At 37.7% G+C, this 20527-nt stretch overlaps 1 protein-coding gene and 1 long non-coding RNA gene across 14 annotated transcripts in view; one reads left to right on the top strand and one right to left on the bottom strand.

Moving 5' to 3' along the window:
- Positions 1 to 1547: 1547 nt before the first annotated feature.
- On the bottom strand, positions 1548 to 5385 carry LOC141370356 (uncharacterized). Of its 5 annotated transcripts, XR_012374342.1 has the most exons (4): positions 5014 to 5381; positions 4649 to 4718; positions 4479 to 4565; positions 1548 to 2909 (listed from the first exon to the last, which is right to left on the bottom strand). It is a non-coding gene; the product is annotated as an uncharacterized lncRNA (long non-coding RNA). The 5 variants fall into 5 exon arrangements; XR_012374339.1 differs by having other exon boundaries at positions 4479 to 4718; positions 5014 to 5385; XR_012374337.1 differs by lacking the exon at positions 4649 to 4718 and having other exon boundaries at positions 5014 to 5357.
- The window catches only part of IKZF2 (IKAROS family zinc finger 2), a 150373-nt gene continuing 134655 nt past the window's right edge, over positions 4810 to 20527 (top strand). Inside the window, exons 1-5 of one of the 9 annotated variants that reach the window (XM_073879078.1) lie at positions 5467 to 5687; positions 6902 to 7005; positions 8058 to 8152; positions 8497 to 8545; positions 9356 to 9460. In XM_073879078.1, coding sequence (XP_073735179.1) covers positions 8150 to 8152; positions 8497 to 8545; positions 9356 to 9460 — 157 coding nt within the window. In that variant the 5' untranslated portion in view covers positions 5467 to 5687; positions 6902 to 7005; positions 8058 to 8149. Of the gene's footprint in view, positions 4948 to 5466; positions 5688 to 6439; positions 6580 to 6746; positions 7006 to 8057; positions 8153 to 8496; positions 8546 to 9355; positions 9461 to 9540; positions 9696 to 20527 lie in introns of those variants that run through there. The other 8 variants (XM_025892221.2, XM_025892229.2, XM_025892213.2 and 5 more) reach the window with 8 other exon arrangements.

Consider the following 20527-nt stretch of genomic DNA (forward strand, 5'->3'; position numbering starts at 1 on the left):
GATGCAACCCTGTCATCTGCTTTAGGCTATGGATATCTCTAGCAGAATCTGACTGTTGGTATTATAGATCTTTAGACTAACATGCCCTAGTTTCACTTACCAATTCCAAAGTCAAATGATCATTTATTGTTTTCCTTCTTATCCCCGGAGGGTGTTTATTATCTTGTATCTGAATTAATGCTCAGTAGACAATGTGTTCTTATTATTATCCTTTTCATTTGTAAGTTGTGTCTCCAGAAAGTTGAATAGTCTTTTTCTTCTCTTGTGCTAACACTTTGTTGGAGAGTTCAATAACCTCATTATATTTTTTGTGTTCATAAATTTTAGGGTGTTTTAGAACAATGTTCTCCTCAATGCCTTTTAGAGTTGTTTTTGAGCATCAGCTATCTACACTTGGCCCAGCTCAAAGTTCCTTCACTTTTGCCTTAGTAGAATTCATTTCCTCAAATGCTGAACACATCTACTTTTTAAAGTAACTATGATATATTAATGGCATCTTTAAAAATGTGTACTTTCATTTTTATTCAGAAACTTCTCCAGTTCTTACCCCCTTGGTCTAAGTTTAACTCCCACAATTTCTAATTCTCATTTGGGATAGAGATAGCTTATCTTCTGCTCTACATCAAAATGTACTCTCTAGAAGAGATCTGATATTATTCTAACAAAGTGTGAATGTAAGTCACAATGTTACCTTTTCTAGGGACATGGGTATTTGCACAAGAGTCTTATCTCTAATTGCAAAGTGACACTCTTAAGAATTGTTAAAAGAAACTACTGTTCAGGATGGATGGAATGAGAAGACCCTAACCATGTGCGACTTACATGTCCCCCAGACAGACCCCGGATAATCAATGTACTCAGGTACTATGCCTTACTTTTGAACTGGATTTGGTATCTTAGAATGTTTTCTTTGAAATTATGGTTCTAGGGGTGCCTGGGTGGCTCAGTTGGTTAAGCAACTGCCTTCGGCTCAGGTCATGATCCTGGAGTCCCGGGATCGAGTCCCACCGTCGGGCTCTCTGCTCAGCGGGGAGTCTGTTTCTCCCTCTGACCCTCTTCCCTCTCGTGCTCTCTCTCTCTCTCTCATTCTCTCTCTCTCAAATAAATAAATAAATAAAAATCTTTAATGAAATTATGGTTCTGTATCTGGCTTGCTTGCTTCTTCATAGTGCCAATCTAGGTCGACAGGAGAATATGAGACCATTGTTCCATATCCCGCTTAAAAGAGAACACCACTTCAAAGAGAACAACAACAATCAGTTTTAAAATAAAACAAAAATAAAACAACAAGCAATCAGTTTTAAAACATTGTGCCTGTGTGCTTGTTAATTTTAACTTTTTCAGGGTTCCAAGCTACTTTAGGGAACCTACTTTGGGTGATTATGTTCTATATCTGCACAACAAAGCTGTCTAAATAAAAATAATTACTATATAATTTCCAAAAATTTCTCCTTTAATATTAGGAAAGTATTGCAATGTTTAGAATTGTCCCCTCTTGCTCTCTGCTAAGAACAAAAGTTAAAAACATGGAATGAATTCCTTGAACAAATTGTTAAATTCACTTTTAATAAAATTTCTTCAAAGGGTACTAGGGCTTTTAAATCTAACACAGATAAAATAAGCCATCCAAAGAAAACAAAATACTTCATAATGTACCTTTTAGCCACACTGCCTTTTAAAAATGTTCTTTTGCTAATTGCATTTAGTGATTACAGAAACAAATCTGTTGCATTCTGTTAGTCAACTTAGTTTATGAATGATCAGGCATTAACACGAAATAATGTTTATGAAACAGAATGGTCACATAAATGCATTTTACTCAAAATTATATTTGATGTACAATTTTAACCACTCTTCCTCTTTATAAGTTATATTATCTAGCAAGGTATTCACATTCTTCACATGGACCTAAGCCAGAGTTGACCTGTTAATGATGTTTGTACATTACTTATGAGCCAAGACTTGACCAAAATCTTTATGGAATTAGAATATATCTTTGTCATCCTACCCTTTTTGTCCCTTAAAAACAGTTTCACACGGGTGCCTGGGTGGCTCAGGTGGTTAGGCGTCTGCCTTCGGCTCGGGTCATGATCCCGGGGTCCTGGGATCGAGTCCCGCGTCGGGCTCCCTGCTCCTTGGGAGCCTGCTTCTCCCTCTGCCTCTCTCTCTCTCTCTCTCTCTCTCTGTCTCTCATGAATAAATAAATCTTTGAAAAAAAAAAAAACCACAGTTTAACACACAAAGCTAGGTGAGTGTGTGATTAGCTCCACATTCATCCATTTAGTAAAAGTTTATTGAGTACCGACGTGCCAAACACTGTGCTAGTTCTGAGAAAACAATTGTTAGCAGGACAGACATAAGACAGAGATAACATTCTAGTGGGGGAGACAGATTTTCTTTTAGAACTCAACAAATTAAAAAAAATTTACAAATCGTATATTGAAAGAAATGTGCAAAGAGCTAAGATAAGGGTTGGTGCGGGGTTGGCACAGTTTCCGGTAGAATGGGACAGAAAGGATGAGAAAGAAGCAGCTGTTTGAAAAATGGTGGGTGTGGGTATGTTTTGTCCCCACCTCCTCACTAACTAAGTGATTATTTATATGGTACTGCACTTCCCTAGTGATAACATTTTTATGCAAAGCATAACCATATATGTACTTTTAAAATGTGTGTAGCGTAGTTACAGCAAAGGATGGAAATAAATATACCCTCTAACCACTATAAAAATACTGTAGAGAAAAATTGTGAACACAGTGAATTACTACAGTTTATACAAAGGTTCCTTTCTACAAGTACATTGTGAGTCTCAGAGCCAGGATGATTCAACTGCAGAGGATGAAATAGAACCCCTGGTTTTAGGATGTAAACACAACCTTGACTTCTTTGGGGTGAGTTGGACATACCATGATCTGCAAATGAGAAAGAAACATAAGACGTTAAAAACAGGAAAAATTTCCCCAAATGGTCTAATTCTCACAAGTGGTTATATGATCTTTGCCATTCTAAAATCTGGGAGCCATTGCCCTCTACCTAAAACCCCCATTCTGGGCCACCGAATGTAGTGTCTGAATGCTTAGCCACTAGAGGGAGAGAGTGTGCCTCTGGTGATTCTGGAGCCAAGGAAAGGAACTCATGAAAAGGATAGGCTTTCAAGGGAGCTAAATTAAGCTCCAACCAGCTAGGGGTAAGGTCTATTCCAACTCTGGTAGCTTTGGGAAACTTGAGGATGGTTCCTTAAGACTTCACAATGGACCCTCTTCTACTAGCAATTAGACTGCTTAAACTATCCAGATATTTCATCTTAATTTTGAATATGTTTTAAATTCATCTTTCCAAGGACCTCCATAACTTTGCAGCTACTTAAACACAGGCTTAAATTTTAGCAAGGACTTGTGGTAATTCAGGGAAGTTACGTTTCTCTTTATATATTGGGAATTTATATATAATGAACAACATTCCAATTTTCTAAGATAATTTAGGATTAAAATCTTTGCTATCTACCGGGATTATTAGAATGACTTGTGGAGTTCTAATTTCAGTCCTTTCCAAATATGACTTCAGGAAAATTAATTTTACTTAGATAATAGGCTTAAAAAAACACACAAAAATCTGCCTTACCAATATATAACTCACAGGGGAGAAAAAAAATATGTGTGTGTATATATATATATAAAACTCACAGTAACTGCAATTTTTCTTAAAATTGTCATAAAGTTGTTGTTGCTGACCTAAGCCCAGATGATTTGTTCTCCAATGAAAATTGATTAATCTTGTTTGCATTATGGCACCAACTTTCATTTTCCATAATTTAAAAACGAGCCTATTTGCACAACTGTTTAAAAAATACAATGCATGAAACAAACTCTTAAGAAGTAATTCATTATACAACTTAAATATAGTTACTATACAAGTCCCATGGTATCCATTATTTAGTGTTTATTAATGTGAATGAATTCCTTCCCCACCCTGAAATCTAATGAAAAGAGATGGTCTAAAATTTTATAGACCTACAGACTAGTGTTTAAGATATAGTTGATGATTTTATTTTCAGTGTAGCACTTCTCTTTCCACAGCAGGAAAACACACACACACACACACACACACACACACACAAAACCAACCCAAAACTCAACAACTATTTTTGGGATTCTTGAAAGGAGTAGGAGTACGATGCTTCCTCCTAACTCTTTCAGCACTGATTTTCTTCACAATCTGTGATACGGTTTCTCAGAAATGCTGTTTGGCAGTCCGGATAATTTCATGTGTTTTCAAACTTAAGCCACCCAGACTACACAGTTCAGTATTTTCAGCTCCTTTCATTTTTCCTTTTCCCTTTAATTATAGAAGCCTCTATTCCCTCTTTTTGCAAATGTGGTTAAGTTAGATGCTAAATGATACTATTTGTAGCAGAAATATGCATTTGTTTTTTTCATGACGATCCACAGACGTTCTTCCCAAATAAAAAAGCTGTGCTGTACCTGATGATACTGACGGCAACACTTCCCTCGTACCAACTTTTTGGACCCTCAACCGTTCCTTTGACTTTGGTGAATGCGGCACAAGCCCTGGGGAGTAAACGCAAGTAAACACTCTAATTTTAAACTTGCACTGTAAAGCACTTTCAAAATAGTTGAGCTTCATCTCAGACCTGAATTTCCTTCTCAATTCATTCCCTCAATTCATCCTGATTCGTGTCCCGGTCTCCCCGGTGCCGTTTTCTGAAATTGTACCGCATAGTTAATTGCGAAGCCCGAGTGGGTGGGTCCACGCGCACACCCCGGCTCCGGCCAAGACGCCGATGCCTGAGCTCCGCGTCGGGCGCCTGAATCTTCGTCCCGCTCCCTTCGCCTGGCCTCGTCACAAATCCCAGTTTGAAAGAAAACTTCAAGCGGCCGAAATGAACCTCCCCTCACCGCTCCAATCCTTCCTTCCCAGCCGGCAGAAAACGTGAGATTTACTATGACTTGGGGGGAGCGGTCTGGGGTCGCCGTGGCAATCTCGGAAGCAGGTTACCTGGTCCCCCCTTTGGGGGCGGGATCCGCTGTTTGCGGGGCCGCAGGGCCGGGGGCGACGCGGCCGGGCGCCCGGGTGGGCGCGAGGGAGTGCGCGCGTCGCGGAGCCGCGGGGCAGCACTTGTCCTGTAATCGATTGCCGAGCGCGCCGAGCGGCCCAGAGCGCAGACACGCGCACACGCGCCCTCGCCAACCCGCGCGCACAGGCGCGCGCGCGCGCGCGCACACACACACACACACACACACACACACACACACACACACGCGCGCGCGCGCACAGGCACCCAGGCCCCGCACACACGCACACACACACGCGCGCGCACGCACGTCCGCCTGCCCGCGCCCTGGGCCCCGCCGTCTACCGCCGCCGCCAGCCCGCCCTCCGCCCGCGGGCGTCTGCGCGAGCCCGGCCGGCGGGGGAGATGTGCTCGGGCTCCGGCGGATCGGTTTCTCGGGGTTTGACCAGCTGTCCCGGGCTAACCCTGCTCCTCGCTGAAGATGGAGGAAGTAAAAACAGGATTACCCTTAGCTACAGATCCACTGCCTTAGTTTCCACCACCAACTGCAGTGCACAAACACACGTTAGGCACAGGAAAGAAAGAAAGAGAGAGGATACACTAACAGTAAACACAAACAAAAGGGTGATGGGATTATTTTACTGCATGCACTGCTGAGGTAAATCTCCGCTTGGCTTTTGCGTGGTGAAGAACAGCTCTTGTTTTATTTGTCTTCTGATTCATAGATTATATATAAATATGTGTATCTGATTTGCAAAGGGGGGAGTGTTTTCAAAGTTAAGTGTAATTATATAGCATCTCGTTTTGCACTGTGATGTGATCAAATGACTTGTTGCTGTTAACCAGTAATAATAATAATATAGATATTTTTCTCTGGGCGGGATGGATTGTGGTTATGATTAGGATAATGATTTCTGTAATGAACGCTCAGGGAATCGGGTTGAAAATGATGTCCTCTGCCTTAATTTTTCGTCCCCTCCTTGTAATGTGTTTCGGGGATGTTAATCGATTAATCAGTTCGCATCTCTGTAGCTGTCATGGATTTTGACTTGTTTTGCTTTGTTTTAACTTGAATTCCAAGGAAGATTGGGTAGCTTGGAATAAATTGTAGCTGTCCTGGTAGAAGGTAATATCCAGATCCTATTGGAATTTTTTTAAAAAAGCAAAAAGCCTGGTATGACACATGTAAAAAGGTAGCAGTTAAATCACTTTGACAGGTTCTAGTATGGGCAAAAGATGGAATTAAGATTTTATTTTTTCCTTTCTTTTCTTCTTTTTTTTCTTTTCCTTTCTCTCTCTCTCTCTCTCTTTTTTTTTGCCAAGGGCGAAAAACAGTCCTGTAAGTTGGCCTAGGTTCCTCGCTGGGTTCTGCCTGACTGTCCCTCCCCTCTTACCCCCCCCCCCACCTTTTCTTTCAGTTTTCTTGTCTTAGCTTTTGGTCGATTCTTAAGGAACCGGTGGATCAAGTTTTTTCTCTTCTTGTTAATCGCATTGCTGTAGCACTGACTGACCTCTCTCTCCCTCTTTTTTTTTTTTCCTCTTTCCTGAAAGTACGTGGTGCCATTCCTGAGTGACTTTTCCTACTAGACCATCCCAAAGGGACGAGGGGGAGGGGTGGAAGGAGGAGGAGGAGGAGGAGGAGGAGGAGGAGGAGGAGGAGAGGGGGGTGTTCCTTTTCTCTCATTTCTTGGTTTTGTTTATCAGCCGATCTGTTTGCAGGATTTGGGCTCGGAATGACCCACCTGTAAAGTGCTTTTCCTTCCTCCTCGCCTTGAACTCTGCAGGGGGCTTGGCTTGGAGGGGGCAAGGGAGGGAAAGAGAGAAGGGGGAAACACAAAAAACTTCTTTCTTTCTCTCTTGGTTTATCTTCAGCCCGACATTGTCACCTCCTCTTTGAGGGGTTAGAAGAAGCTGAGATCTCCCGACAGAGCTGGAAATGGTGATGAATCTTTTTTAATCAAAGGACAATTTCTTTTGTATGTACATTTCGTTTCTCTTTCTCCTTTTCTTTTTCTTTCTTTCCTTCTCTGAGGGTTAATAACCATTTCATTGATGGGGCCGACTTCTTTCGCTTCTCCCTGACGTTTCTTTCTTTTTAATATGTGTGTGTTAAATGTGTACATTTTTAAAGAGATAAACTCATTTGTAAAATATCCGAAGAAACTGCTCCCCTTTTAAACTTTACGGATGCCTTTCTTGAAAGCCTTATGTAATCATAATTTGAAAGAATTTGATAACAGTACAGCAGGTTGAAATTTAAGTGCTATGTAGTGACTGAGTTGGGAATTTGATCTGATTATTCCATAAAGAAAGAAAGAAAAGTTTTTTTGGGGGGGTGGGGAGGGTGGTGGTGAAGAAGGGGAGGGGAGGGAGAAGGGAAGTGGTTTTGGAGACAAGAAGTGAAGCTGCCTGTTTTCCAGTAAGTAATGGAGAAATTCCAGGAGCCAGGGCTAAATATACTTGGCGATCAATACAGAAATGGCTCATTGTGAATAATTTAGCTGCTGGTGCAGTGAGAGTTTTGAAACTAAAGGCAAAAAGGACCAGGGCCAAAGGAAAAAAAAAATAAGTAAAAATCTCCTCAGGACATGTCAATTCTTTAAACTTTTTCCTTCAAAGAATACAGTTAGCTTATCGATCTTTTCATTATGTGAAATCAAAGCTAGGGGGTGTCATCTCATACAATTTACTTTTGTTTCTGAGAATTAAATTCTTGTTTTGTGTCATTGGTGCTTGAAAATATTTCCCAAACTTTAAAAAAGTGATCCCCTTCCTAGGAGCAAAAAGTTTATGAAATTTTCAAAATCAGAATGTATTAAGTTGGCTTGGCATTTGTATCCAACCTTGGTCTGGCAGGAAATTAAGGTTACATTGAACAGGTGCTTACACAGAACTTAGTGTAGGCTAAAATGTCAATACAAGTCTGGGAGTAGGGTGACTGCTGCAGAGACCTTCGAGACACACTTGGGCACTAAATTTTTGTTTTGTTTTGTTTTCTTATGTTTGTTTGTCCTCCCCGCCCCATTAGAACATGATGAACCAACTTGCAACAATTGTGAATAGAGCTATCTGTATACCAGGGAAGTCCTCAAACTGCAGTGTGATTGTGGGAAGTAATGAATGGTAAAATACTTAAATCCCAGTGAAAGCTGGCACATTTGAGGTGTACCTTCCTATTTTTTTCTTGAAGTAAATTCTGATGAAGAGAGTTATTCCTTTCTCGCTATAGCCCATCTCACAGCACACTTATCTTTCCTATCCTATCTCCAGCAGGAATCAGATCATTTGCAGAAAGAGTTCAGTGACTTGCAAATGAGCACATACAGTACACTGTAGTATGTTTCTTGGGCCCAGGTTGCAGGAGCAGCAACATGGGCTAACCGCTTGGAGCTTCAAATAAGTTAAGCATTTAATGGCAGATACTGAAAGGAATCATTGTGTTAAGGGTATCATCTTTTGTATTGCAGCACTGCACTTTGACTATGGAAACAGAGGCTATTGATGGCTATATAACGTGTAAGTATTCATTTCCATTAATTTGTTATTGGTAATAAAATTAAGTTTGTGTTACCTGTATTTTATTTTCTGAATTATGGTTTCATCAAGAATTCTGTACTCTAATTTTCTGTTTGTTCACAATTTCACCTTTAAATGAGTTTGAGAAAATACTAGCAAAGAAGCAAAACAAAGGAAATATAGGCATATACCTACTCTATTAATGATAGTATGTTAGTCAGTAGAAAGTGGCTTAGCAGATCAACACTTTTGCACTGGAGTTTTTTCATTTACTTTACTCTTAAGTTTAGAATAAGTCAGGTTACATATATGTCTACCGATATGGCATGTACTAAATACTACTCTGTAACCTAATTTTTCTGACACATAATGTGAAAGCTCCTTAAGTTGACCTTTTTTTTTTAGCCAACTTTCCTTTTTAACATCCAACTCTCTGATGGAGCATTTTGGAAAATGCTCATTATAAATACTCTATGCTTGATGGATAAATTAGATGTTAAAAGAAAACTTATTTTTTCAAAAGAAAAATACTTTAGAAATCAACTATTCCACTTGCCCTTATTTTACAGTTAAGATTATTGTGATAATCAAATTTTATAATTTTTTTTTTGTGGGCTGGTCATGGCTTATCATTTCATTCATTTGCTATATATTTCTAAATTATAGTTCCTCATACTTTCTTTTAAGGGAAAAATGTATTACATTAAAATTTCAGGGCTATGCATGTCTCTGCATGTATGAAGCAAAGTCGGTAATTAGATTTTATGTGACAATGAACAGAGACCAAAAGATTTTATTTTGTGAAAGCAGGTGACAATGAGCTTTCACCTGAAAGGGAGCACTCCAATATGGCAATTGACCTCACCTCAAGCACACCCAATGGACAGCACGCCTCACCAGGTCACATGACAAGCAGTAAGTCTTCATTTTATGATTTTTTTTTTTTTTCCTATTTCTCTAGCGACACACTTGAATTTGTTAGGTCTTTGGGGTCCTCTCACGTTGTGGTGTAGCTGCTGCTATAGATTTTGCTAAAGAAAGAACAACACAGATTTATTCCTGTTCATTCTAGTATCATAAAACATGAGCCTGCTTACTAGTCTGACCTATCCCAAGGTGGCATTTGGGAGCTGGTGCTTACCTGTATCAGGTAAGAAATGTTAGACTTTGCTGGTTATTGTTTTGACTTGCCAGGTTTATGACTAGATTTGTTGTTGTTAGATAAAAGAATATGGAAACAAGTCACTTCCAAAGGACTCGTCACAGGAAAAAAAATGAAATAATTTTGTATTGCCTTGGTACAAAACTAATCCATCAGTGGTGGAATTGCAGTGTTACTTTTTTTTTTTTTTAACTATGTGCACGTTTCTCCTCCAAAACGTTGCAAGTGAAGTGTAATTGAAAATTTATGGACCCGATTTAAATCCATTTCTCTAACAAAGTGAAAGCGTTTTGTTTTAGACTGTCCAGAGAAGAACTGTGAAAATTAGGAAGGATGTTTTGAACTTGCAGCAATAGACAGGTTTTGGCTACTATTTTTGATAAAGAGTCATTCATTGATGTAGTAACCATTGTTTTTGTGTAATAAAAGAGCAACTTATATGCTGTCCGTGACAGAAGACCAAGTACTTCATTAAGAATATGGTTTGTTTTCTCTTAATTATAATGTTTAGTTATTAAGTGCAAATGCTGTGTTACTCTTCCTCAACCGTAATTTGAAATCTTGTGTTTCCCTTATACTTTTGTATGTGTTATATTCTTGTGTAGAAAGGACATCTGACTTATATGGAAATATAACTTAATTTAAACGTCTTCTCTTTGGGTGATATGTGAAGGAAAGGCAATTTCTTTCCTTTTTTTAAACAAAGATTTAATAAGTAAAGGAAACTGAATCAGCTTCTAAACTATGAACATATTCTCAAGTTATTCTGATTATCCAGAGAGAACAAATCTTCTTTCCAGTTCCCTCGTATAGTTCTCAAAACTTGAGCTTATTATAAAGCTACTAGCTTTGTAAATAGTGAAGACTTCTGAAGTATGAGCAAAAGTATATAAAGTATTATTGAATACATTTTATAGTTCGTTAACTTTAAGTGATTCTAACTTTGACTTGAAATTTTGATTGAACTATATGAATTTTCTTATGTAAAAGTTTTCTTTTTATTAATGGGAAGTATTTCCCAGGAGATTTCATTCTGGAAGCAGTCGTTGAAATTCCTTTATCACATAGAAAGAAAAATTAATAGTGAGTGACTGAATGTATATTAAATTACAGTGTTAATCTTTTATGATGGATCTTGTAACATTAATTTATTTTTTGGCTAGTTGGCTGTAATTTGACAAAAGTTATACTACTTCTGCAGTGTAGGCAGTATAATTTTTATATTTTAACATTTAATGTTACTAGTTCCTTGATAGAATAGATTTTTATTTCTCTGATAATTTTTGTTTCATTTCCTAAAGAGTAAAGATAGATTGATAGGAAAATTTCTCTTAGTATTTAGCTCTCAGCTTTGGAAACTTCAGAAACTTTGAATAATCATAGACTTTTAGCTGTCATTCCCTAGCCACCACTAGGATATCAGCAGGAAAATGCTTGTTAATTGGCTCCTTTACTTGTGAATTTGATTCTGGTTTGCAAGTAGTCTTCAAAAAAGCAGTTCACCCATTTATTTTAAGTAAACATCGCAGAGTGGGGGCATGATCAATTTGAACAAATAAGAGCTGTGCTTTTCACATTTGAGCTTTTCTCACCCAACCAACAACAGTAAAATTATGTTTGGTAGAGTTTTGTTTTGTTTTTCCCCCAAACTTACTAGCCTGTGGCAATTCCATGTTAATACGGTTTTTGGCTAAGCTGCATGTGTTTTCGTGTTCTTTTCCGAAGAGTTGCAGGTGAAATATTTGGCTCTCACTTCAGAGTTGTCTGTTGCATCCTTTACGTAGCCTCTCTTTACAGTATCTAGGTTACCCACTTTGGTGTTAGATGGAGAAGATACCCATTTTTCCTTTCTGTTAGATCTAGGAGAATATCAGCATTTTAGATTGCCCAGGCAAACAGTGCTAAAGAGGGACTCTTGTCTCTTACTTAGAATAAGAGACCTAAAATTGGTCACTCAGATATTTTTCTGTAACTTGGAATTATTTGCGGGGAGGGGGGGCTGTCATATCACTTGTGTCTGAGATGATTGGTTTTCCTAAATCCATTTAAATGCATTGTTGAACTTTATCAAATGAAAATAGCTTGTTTATTTTCTGCAATTTTTTTTATATCTTCAAATATACTTCCTGAAGGGCTGTTGCGTCCAAAAACAGAATTGCAATTTTGATTGGAAGTATTCAAGCCAAAAGTAAACGGGAACACCTTTATGATAGAGTAAGATAGCCTCCAGGAGCAGCAAGGAGAAGACAAGACTGTATGTCTAAGAGGGAGAAAGTTATTTTAGAACAGTTTAGAAAGAAAATAAAAGAATTAAAACCTTTGATTTTTTTTTTTAATAAAGTAGCATTCTGGCAGTAAAGTATCAATAACCTGTGATAGCCCCCTTATTTTGGTTTTAGGAAAAGGGTCAGTTTTACCACAAGGTCCTAGTCATTTGTTTAGGTTATTTGATGACTATTCTCAGATGAAGGCTGTCTGTACAACTTGCTGCCAGCTATTGTATAAAAAATAATGACAGCAGCTATCATTATTTGACAGTGCTAGAAAAGAGTATCGGCGACTTGGGGGAAAAACTAAAAAATGTTATAATGTCTGACAGCTTTTGGTTTTAAAATTTAGCATATAAGGTAAAAATCTTAAAAAGTGAAGGATAATGCCGATCTTAACATTTTACAGTAACTATTTCCTATGTTTTAGCATGAATTTTTGTAGAGAACTTTAGACTTTTTCTTATGGAATAAGATCTCTTTGATAAGAAGATGGGCATTGTTGCCTGAGATCATTACTCTACATCTTGAGTCTGCTGACAGTCTTCGGTGTCAGGGATGACAGTATATGCCTTGATGGCTACTGGAAATACACAGTGTTAAGTGATTTTAAAAATAGACTCTGGAAGTTAAGAATCTGAGACAGACAACTCAGACAGAACAATATAAAAATAATCCATATTGTATTTTGGCCCATCAGATGAGATTTACTTTGTGATGATTCCTTCTCTTTCTGGGTTAGCTCAATTCCAGTTCTTGCGTAGTGGCTTCAGTATCGGTTTCAAACTGTTCTATCTATACATGCTGCTTACTATTTTAAGAAATTAAGGTTCAAAAATTCGAAATTAATCTTTATCTTCTACTTTTCTAATGCCAATGAGTAAATTTTCCTTGGAGATAGGTAATGGGATGAAGATACATTGTGACACAGATTTTGTTTCTATTACTTTAAAACTTTTTACGTGGATCAACTTTGCAGTCAATACTATTTACCAGCCAGTTTGATGGCCAGGTGGCATGTATGGAATTGGAAGAAGTAGTAATTCTAGTTTTACAGGACTCTGACCAATAATCAGGTCAGGGAATCTAGTTTATTCTTTTCAGAGTGCTTCACATTCATTTTTTTTCCTTAGCGAGTTTCCATTTTTAGAGCATAGTGAAGCAGAAGTATATTATAATTTCCATTTTTCTTATGTAGAAATGGAGGTCTGAAGAAATCAGTTGGCATTTTACGTCCCTTAACAGAAGGATGGAGTTGTCAGGATTGGGGCATAAAACTGTGATATTACCTTGTGGTTTAGTTAGATCACTTTAACTGATATCTCTCTATAATATCATTGTCTCAAGGTGCCTGTCATGTCCAATACTGACCCATGTGGTAGGGCAAAACTGTATTACAGAGGTAGAGGAGGGTTATTATGAGGGTGGAGTGATAGCAGATAATCTTGTTAAGCAGATGCTCTCATGCACTTTTAAAAATATCGTTTATATTATGGGCCTCATCAGCTTTCTGAATTGTCTTCTGTAGCTTAGTTTGGCAGTCACCCTTGGTTGGATTTCCATGGGATACACCCTAATATAACACCAGATGGACTTGATATAAAAACTCACTATGTTTTGAATTGTACTTAGGCTTATGTGTATACCTAACATACATTTAGTTTTTACTTATTGGGAAATTAAGAGAAAAGCTTGATTTGACTTCTTTACACCTATCAAAGGTAAGTGTCATGGTTATGAACCAAAAGGAAAAAAAAAGAAAAGAAACTAAAAAGGAAGTATGTATGTGCAGGAATTAACAGCAGAATTGCTCTGTAGTTTTATTTGCCCCTCATTTCCCCCTCCTGGCATTTTTAGGCTACTTCAACATAAGAATAAAGGCCTGTCTTCAACAAACAAGGCAACTTACTGTTGTAGAGTGTTATCCTTATTGCTTCTGTCTTTGTCCAAATCTGTCTTCCCCACTGGAAGTACATTTTTTTTAGTGTAACATGATTGGTTAGGTTCTTTTGGGAGTCTTCCTTCAAGCTGTAATAAATTGAGATCTCTGGGTCCCATGCTTTTTTCTCCTAACTTTAAATATTGATATATTTTGATCTTATGATGTTCTGAAAGATCAATAGCAGGGGCACAGTCATAAAATTGGTAGAATGTGTTGTTTTTCTTTGATTTTTTTTTCCTTTATATCTGTTTAGGTCAAATGTATTTATTGGTCTGGTAATATTTTCCTTTTGGAATTAATCAAGACTCAGAATATCTATGCTTTGAAAGAGGTAAGGAGTATTTAGGAACTATATATTCCTTATTATATACGTTTAACCAGCCCTGGAGTGAGAAAAGGATGGGGGACATAATTTATTGAGCATGTATAGGAAGTCCAGCACTGTGCTAGATGCATCCATGTTATTTCACTTAGTCTCCACAATAGCTCTGTGAGGGAAGTAGTTATTCCATTTTTTTAAAAGATTTTATTTATTTATTTATTCATTCATTTATTCATTCATTTATTTTATTTTAGAGAGCGAGGAGGGGAGTGCAAGAGAGTGGGGAGAGGAACAGAGGGAGTGGGAGAGAGAGAACCCCAAGCAGACTCCAAGCTGAGCATGGAGTCCATACTCCATTTTATAATACAGAAAACTGAGGCACAGAAGCAACAGATAGAGTACGTGGTTAAAAAGATTGGCTTTGGAGTTATACATGCCTGTGTTAGAATTCCTGCTTTGCCATCAACTTGCTGTGTGACCTTAGGCATGTTACTTCATGTCTCTGAGCTCCAGTTTCCTTATCTGTAGAATAGGGATAAGCCATACCTACTTCAGTGAACTGCTGTGAGGTTTAAATGAAGTAATGTACACAAAATACTTAGCACGGTTCCTGGTGCTTGCTTAGACCCAATAAAGAATCACTGTTGCTGACCCTCAGAGCAGCCAAGTCACTTTATCATCGATCAGTGACTCATAATAAAAAGAGTTTGTTTTCAAATCCATTTCTGTTTGAAATTCAGGTCTTTTGCTCTTTCCTTTTTACTATGTGGAACCGAGACAGGGATTTCTAATAATTTAAAGTAAAAATTAAAGAAAAGCTTTTTTGTTATTTAACACCTGTGAAGATTTTGGTTAACAAAGAAGTAGAATTTGTCTATATGTTAGAAATTCTTTTATTGGGTTTCAGTGTTCCTGAGTATACTTTTGTGTTTTTGGTTGTATGTAAAGAAAATCATTGCTTACCTTTGGTGCTCCAAAGATACCAGTAGTTAAGAATGGTAAAAGAAAAAGTTCCCTTAATAGATAGACCTATTCATATCTATAATCAATTCTTTCTTAGAAGGTCTGCATCTAAAATTTCACCTCTCTTGATGCTTCTGGTAGTACCATAAATTCTTATTTGATGATACCTAATCACATTGTAGGCCTGATTGTTGCTATTTGTACATTTTGGGGTAATTTATTTGTTTTAAATTTGAAGTAAGCATAACATATATAATTATCACTTCTAGCTGTTTGCCATCTTGCTGTATCATTTTAATTGATAATTCAGCAAATTTATGGGCTACCTTTAATGCATCAGGCACTGCAAGGCGAATCCAAAGGTGAATAGTGCACCGTCCTCCAGGAGCTCATGCTCTAGTTTGAAAGACATTTAAGCAGGGCATTATACTATGGCATGTTTAGTGTTCTGATTATTATGGGGAGTGAACAGTGGTACTAGTTCAGGAAATCTTCCTACAGGGAGAGGCTGCTTGAGCTGAAACTTACTGAAGGAATAGGATTTAAGAGAGAAGTGGAAGGCTTTTTCAGTATAAAGGATGTATCCATAGTGGGAGCTGGGACATAACATATGTTCTGTGAAATGAAAGCAGGTTGGTATTTCAGAGTGTGAGGTTGGTGCCTAGGATTTGAGGCCAGAGATGACCCTGGACAATTTAGTCAGGGCAAGATAATGGTGTATCTCATAGAGGAGAAAATTTTATTTCATTTTCAAGGAAGCCAAGGGAATTAACAAAGCAGATGACTTCTGTCTTTTGATGGTCATGGGGTCCCACTGGCTGTGCTGTGGGGAAAAAGGATTGTGGATGGGAACCTGTCTAGAGGCAGGAGTACTTTTAACAGCTCTTGCAACGGTGGAGTGAGAAGTTGTGAGAGCTAGTGGTCGTGGGGGCAAAAAGGAAGAGAAGGGTTTAGGAAATGCTTCATAGCTGTAAGTGCACAGGACTGGGAGAGTAGGGTTAAGGAGAAGAGGAAGTTCAGGAGGGCGATACCTGGATTATTGGACAAAATGGCGGTAGGTTCCATCAGGGAGGAAAGGAAATATTGGAGAGGTTTCCAGGAAAAGATTTACTTTGGTTTGACTCTGGATCCAGAGAGTTTGAATCACCTGTAGAATATGGGAGAAGACAGCAGTCAGGCTTCTGGACAGATTAGACTAGAGTGTGAACTTTCCTAATTAGTGAAATCTTATTAGGCAGATTGTGATTTGGTTACTTTGCTACTGTCTTTAACAATAGTTTAGTATTTCTAAAAAATTCTTCCATAAGTAAGTCCCAGCATTTGATCAGTGACTTTATTTTCCTTGTTGCCTGATTAAATCAAAATTCTGTATTGAAATGTATGAGTACAGGTTTTGGTGACCTCTCTCTGCTTAATGGAGTCCTTTTATGCTGGTCTCAGAAGTTGGATTAGTTGATATGATTGACTTACCGAATTTTGAACAAAATATACCAGCCCTTCTCTTTAACTTTTTGTGGCATATTTCATATGTTAACTTAAGGTTATTTATTAAAAAAAATCATAAAGCTAATGTATACCATATGCTCCAGTGATTCTACTGTAATGATTTGTCTTTACACCTATTTCTTTATAAATACATAATTTAAAATATATGAGGAATGATTTGTTTATTTGAGAGAGAGAGAAGGAGACACAGTGAGAGAGGGGGAGGAGAGGTAGAAGCCAGCTCCCTGCAAAGCAGGGAGCCTGATGCAGGGCTCAATCCCAGGACCCTGGGATCATGAGCTGAGCCGAAGACAGACACTTAACGACTGAGCCACCCAGGTGCCCCAAGGAATGATTTGTTATTTACATGCTGGCCAGTTCTGCCACATTAATAGCCAAGATACTTAATACTTTTGTCCAGAGCTTTTTTGAAAACTTTAGGATAAATATACATACATGATATATATTATTTGAAAATGATTTAGTCCCTACTTAATTTTTTTTAAAGTTTATAACATTGTACCTGTTGGGGTAAAATTACCTAGAGTATGATATCGTATGATTTAAAAAACATCCTAATTAATATATTTATTATTTCAAAATACCTATTTCAGAGCTCCATCTTAAAAATGTAAGTGCTGATTACCCAAGACACTATAGAATTCCAAATGAATGTTAATGATAGAAATACTTCATCTGAGATTTCCTGTATATGGAGATTCAGAACTCTCTAGAGAGATATTTTTCATCTTTCAATCATTGATCCAGTAAACATTTATTAAGGAGTTACTTTGTGTGATGCACTGCTGATGCTGGGGCACGAAGAATATGTTAGGGTTTTTGTAGAGAGAGAGGTTGTCTTTCAGGGTCCAAATGAATCCATATTTTATTTGAGATATTAATAATCCTATTACATTTAGAAGCAAAAAAGTGTGGTATACTTACCATGAATTATATCCATTATAGATGAATAATTGCTTCTCACCTTTTACCACCAAGAGGTGTTCAAAAGTGTATAAATTTGAAGATGTACAATGAAACAGAGCAAAAAATGCAACAAGCTTCTAAGATAGGTTCCCAAAGGATAACATTTCCCCAAGAAAATTTTATATAGGGGCACCTGGTTGGCTCAGTCAGTTAATTGGTTAAGTGTCTGCCTTCGGCCCAGGTCATGTCCTGGAATTGGAGCCCCACGTCCTGTTCCCTACTCAGCGGGGAGTCTGCTTCTCCCTCTCCCTCTGCTGCTCCCCCTGCTTGTGCTCTCTCTCTTTCAGATAATTAAGTAAAATCTCTTAAAAAATTTAAAAAAAAAATTTTTATAACGTAGGATTTGGCCATAAGCCTTGCAAAGTTCTGAAACTTGATTGGCAGCACACTTAGAGCGGATCCATATCTCATATCTCAGGATTGACTTACATTAAACAAGTTTACAAAATTGGTATAAAATCAGAAGGCCAATTTATGTCTGTACCTTGATTAAAAATAAAACAGGGGCGCCTGGGTGGCTTAGTCGTTAAGCATCTGCCTTCAGCTCAGGTCATGATGGATCGAGCCCTGCATCCGGCTCCCTGCTCCGTGGGAATCCTGCTTCTTCTTCTACTCCCCCTGCTTGTGGTGCCTCTCTCGTTGTCTCTCTCTCTCTGTCAAATAAATAAATCTTATAAATAAATAAATAAATAAATAAATAAATAAATAAATAAATAAATAAATAAAACAAAAAACCCCAACCAACTAATAGAGAATCTGGATCACTCCAGTTGGCTTGAGATCATTTTGGGTGATCAGCAAAGGTCACTTGGTGAGCAAGGGATCTGAACAAAAGGAGTTCATTATATAATTCAAATGTTTAGTGGCATCACAATAGAGATAGCATTGCCATTTGTATCATTACTGTTAAGTCCTTTGTCTAATTCCTTCTCCCCTGAATGGACATGGATTTAGATTCTGTAGATATATGTGCAGCCAAAATACTTCTGGGAGTCATTTTTTTTTTCCCCTTGGAGGTTAAATCCTACAGATTCAGTCTTTAACTTATATTAAATACATATAATCAGGTTACAGCCAATTTTCCTGGCCTAGGATCGACTCATTTACTTTAGTGTTATTTTACATTCCTGCTTTAGATTTGTTAATTGTTGATTTTATAACCTAACCCTATAAGAGCAACCTTGTAATGCCTATAAGGATACCCCAACTACTGTTACCATAAGAAATGGTATTCAAAGAAATGTTGATAGGTGATAAGGTTAGCAATTTAAGAGGTCTTAAAATCAGTTTTAAATGAAGATGGGAAATAGTACTGGCACCCAAGAAAAATACCTTAAGTTAGTTGGGGATCTAGAAGTGCTCCTCGTTATAGGCCAAGAGGAACAAACACTACATCAGTTTCATGAAATCATTGAAGTAGTCTGACAATAGCAAATGAGATTTTATAGAAGATTATAGTATTTTAGTTTAGTTAATAAGGAAGGTGATCTTAATTACTGAATGTGAATTTAAGAATATTTGTGGGGGCACCTGGGTGGCTCAGTTGGTTAAGCATTCAACTCTTGATTTTGGCTCAGGTCATGATCTCAGGGTCATGAGATTGAGCCCTACCTTGGGCTCGGACTCTGCACTGGCTTAAGATTTTCTCTTTCCCTCTACCTCCCCCCACCCCATACAGCTTTATTTTGGGGCCACACATTGATTACAAAGAGGCTAATCAGGAGATTTTCCAGATGTGAATCTTTGAGGAAAAAGACCATGCCCTATCTCTTCAGCCCCTAGTAATTATTTGTTGAATTAAGGAAATATGATTGTATTGCATGTATGTATTTAAATAAGGTGTTTCCGACCTATTTGAGGAAATTTGAAAACTTAAGTTTTTAGATATTGAAATAATTCTGAAATCCTAACTTACTTGTGATTTTCTCTGTTTGGGTATGTGTTGTTTTTAACGATGCCTCAGTCTAAAAAAGATTTTGTAATTTTCAAACCAGCCCCCAAAAGGTGATTTCTGAGATTCTAAACAGCTTTTAAGTTTTCTGACTTTCTATACAGTCATGTTCAGTGGAATCTAGTGAATGTCAGTGTTTCCATGAATATTTTGTGGTCACCATCATCATCTTCGTTACTATTATCGTTAGATAGCATATTTAGAATTTACAGATTGAATTCCACATACTTATAATTTTGAAATCAGTTCTCTATCACCTATTTAAAACTAATTTTAGTAGCATGTACAAAATGAAATGCTTCAATTAACTTTTCTTACGCACTCCAGATATTTTGAGGAGCATATAATTAATCAGTGTAAAGTCACGTTCTAATAAATTAACATTCTGGGTGTCTACACCTTTGACATTTTTGTCATTGCTCTCTTATTATCATGGAAGTTATAGTTCTTATTACACCTAGCTGTGTCACCTCTACTGTCTTCTTACTAAGATATCAGTATGCAGGGCTTGGTCATATTTTGAAGTGCTAAGGTGCTACATTGCTTTACTTCCATTGAATTAACTTTAAGAATTTCTGGGGGCGCCTGGGTGGCTCAGCTGTTCAGCGTCTGCCTTTGGCTCAGGTCATGATCCCGGGGTCCTGGGATCAAGCCCCGCATTGGGCTCTCCGCTCCGCGGGAAGCCTGCCTCTCCCTCTCCCACTCCCCCTGCTTGTGTTCCCTCTCTCGCTGTGTCTGTCAAATAAATAAATAAAATCTTAAAAAAAAAAAAAAAAAAGAATTTCTGGTTGAGTTCTAAAGAGGTGTCATTTCTTCTACAACTGTATGAAATATTTTCTGTCATGGTCATTTTCATAAAGATCCTTGTTTAAAAAATAAACATTATAACAAGTAATATGTAGT

Source organism: Callorhinus ursinus, unplaced genomic scaffold (genome assembly GCF_003265705.2).
Source record: "Callorhinus ursinus isolate GAN/ISIS: 27379988/994484 unplaced genomic scaffold, GSC_fseal_2.0 scaffold2, whole genome shotgun sequence".
NCBI classification, from domain to species: Eukaryota; Metazoa; Chordata; class Mammalia; order Carnivora; family Otariidae; genus Callorhinus; species Callorhinus ursinus.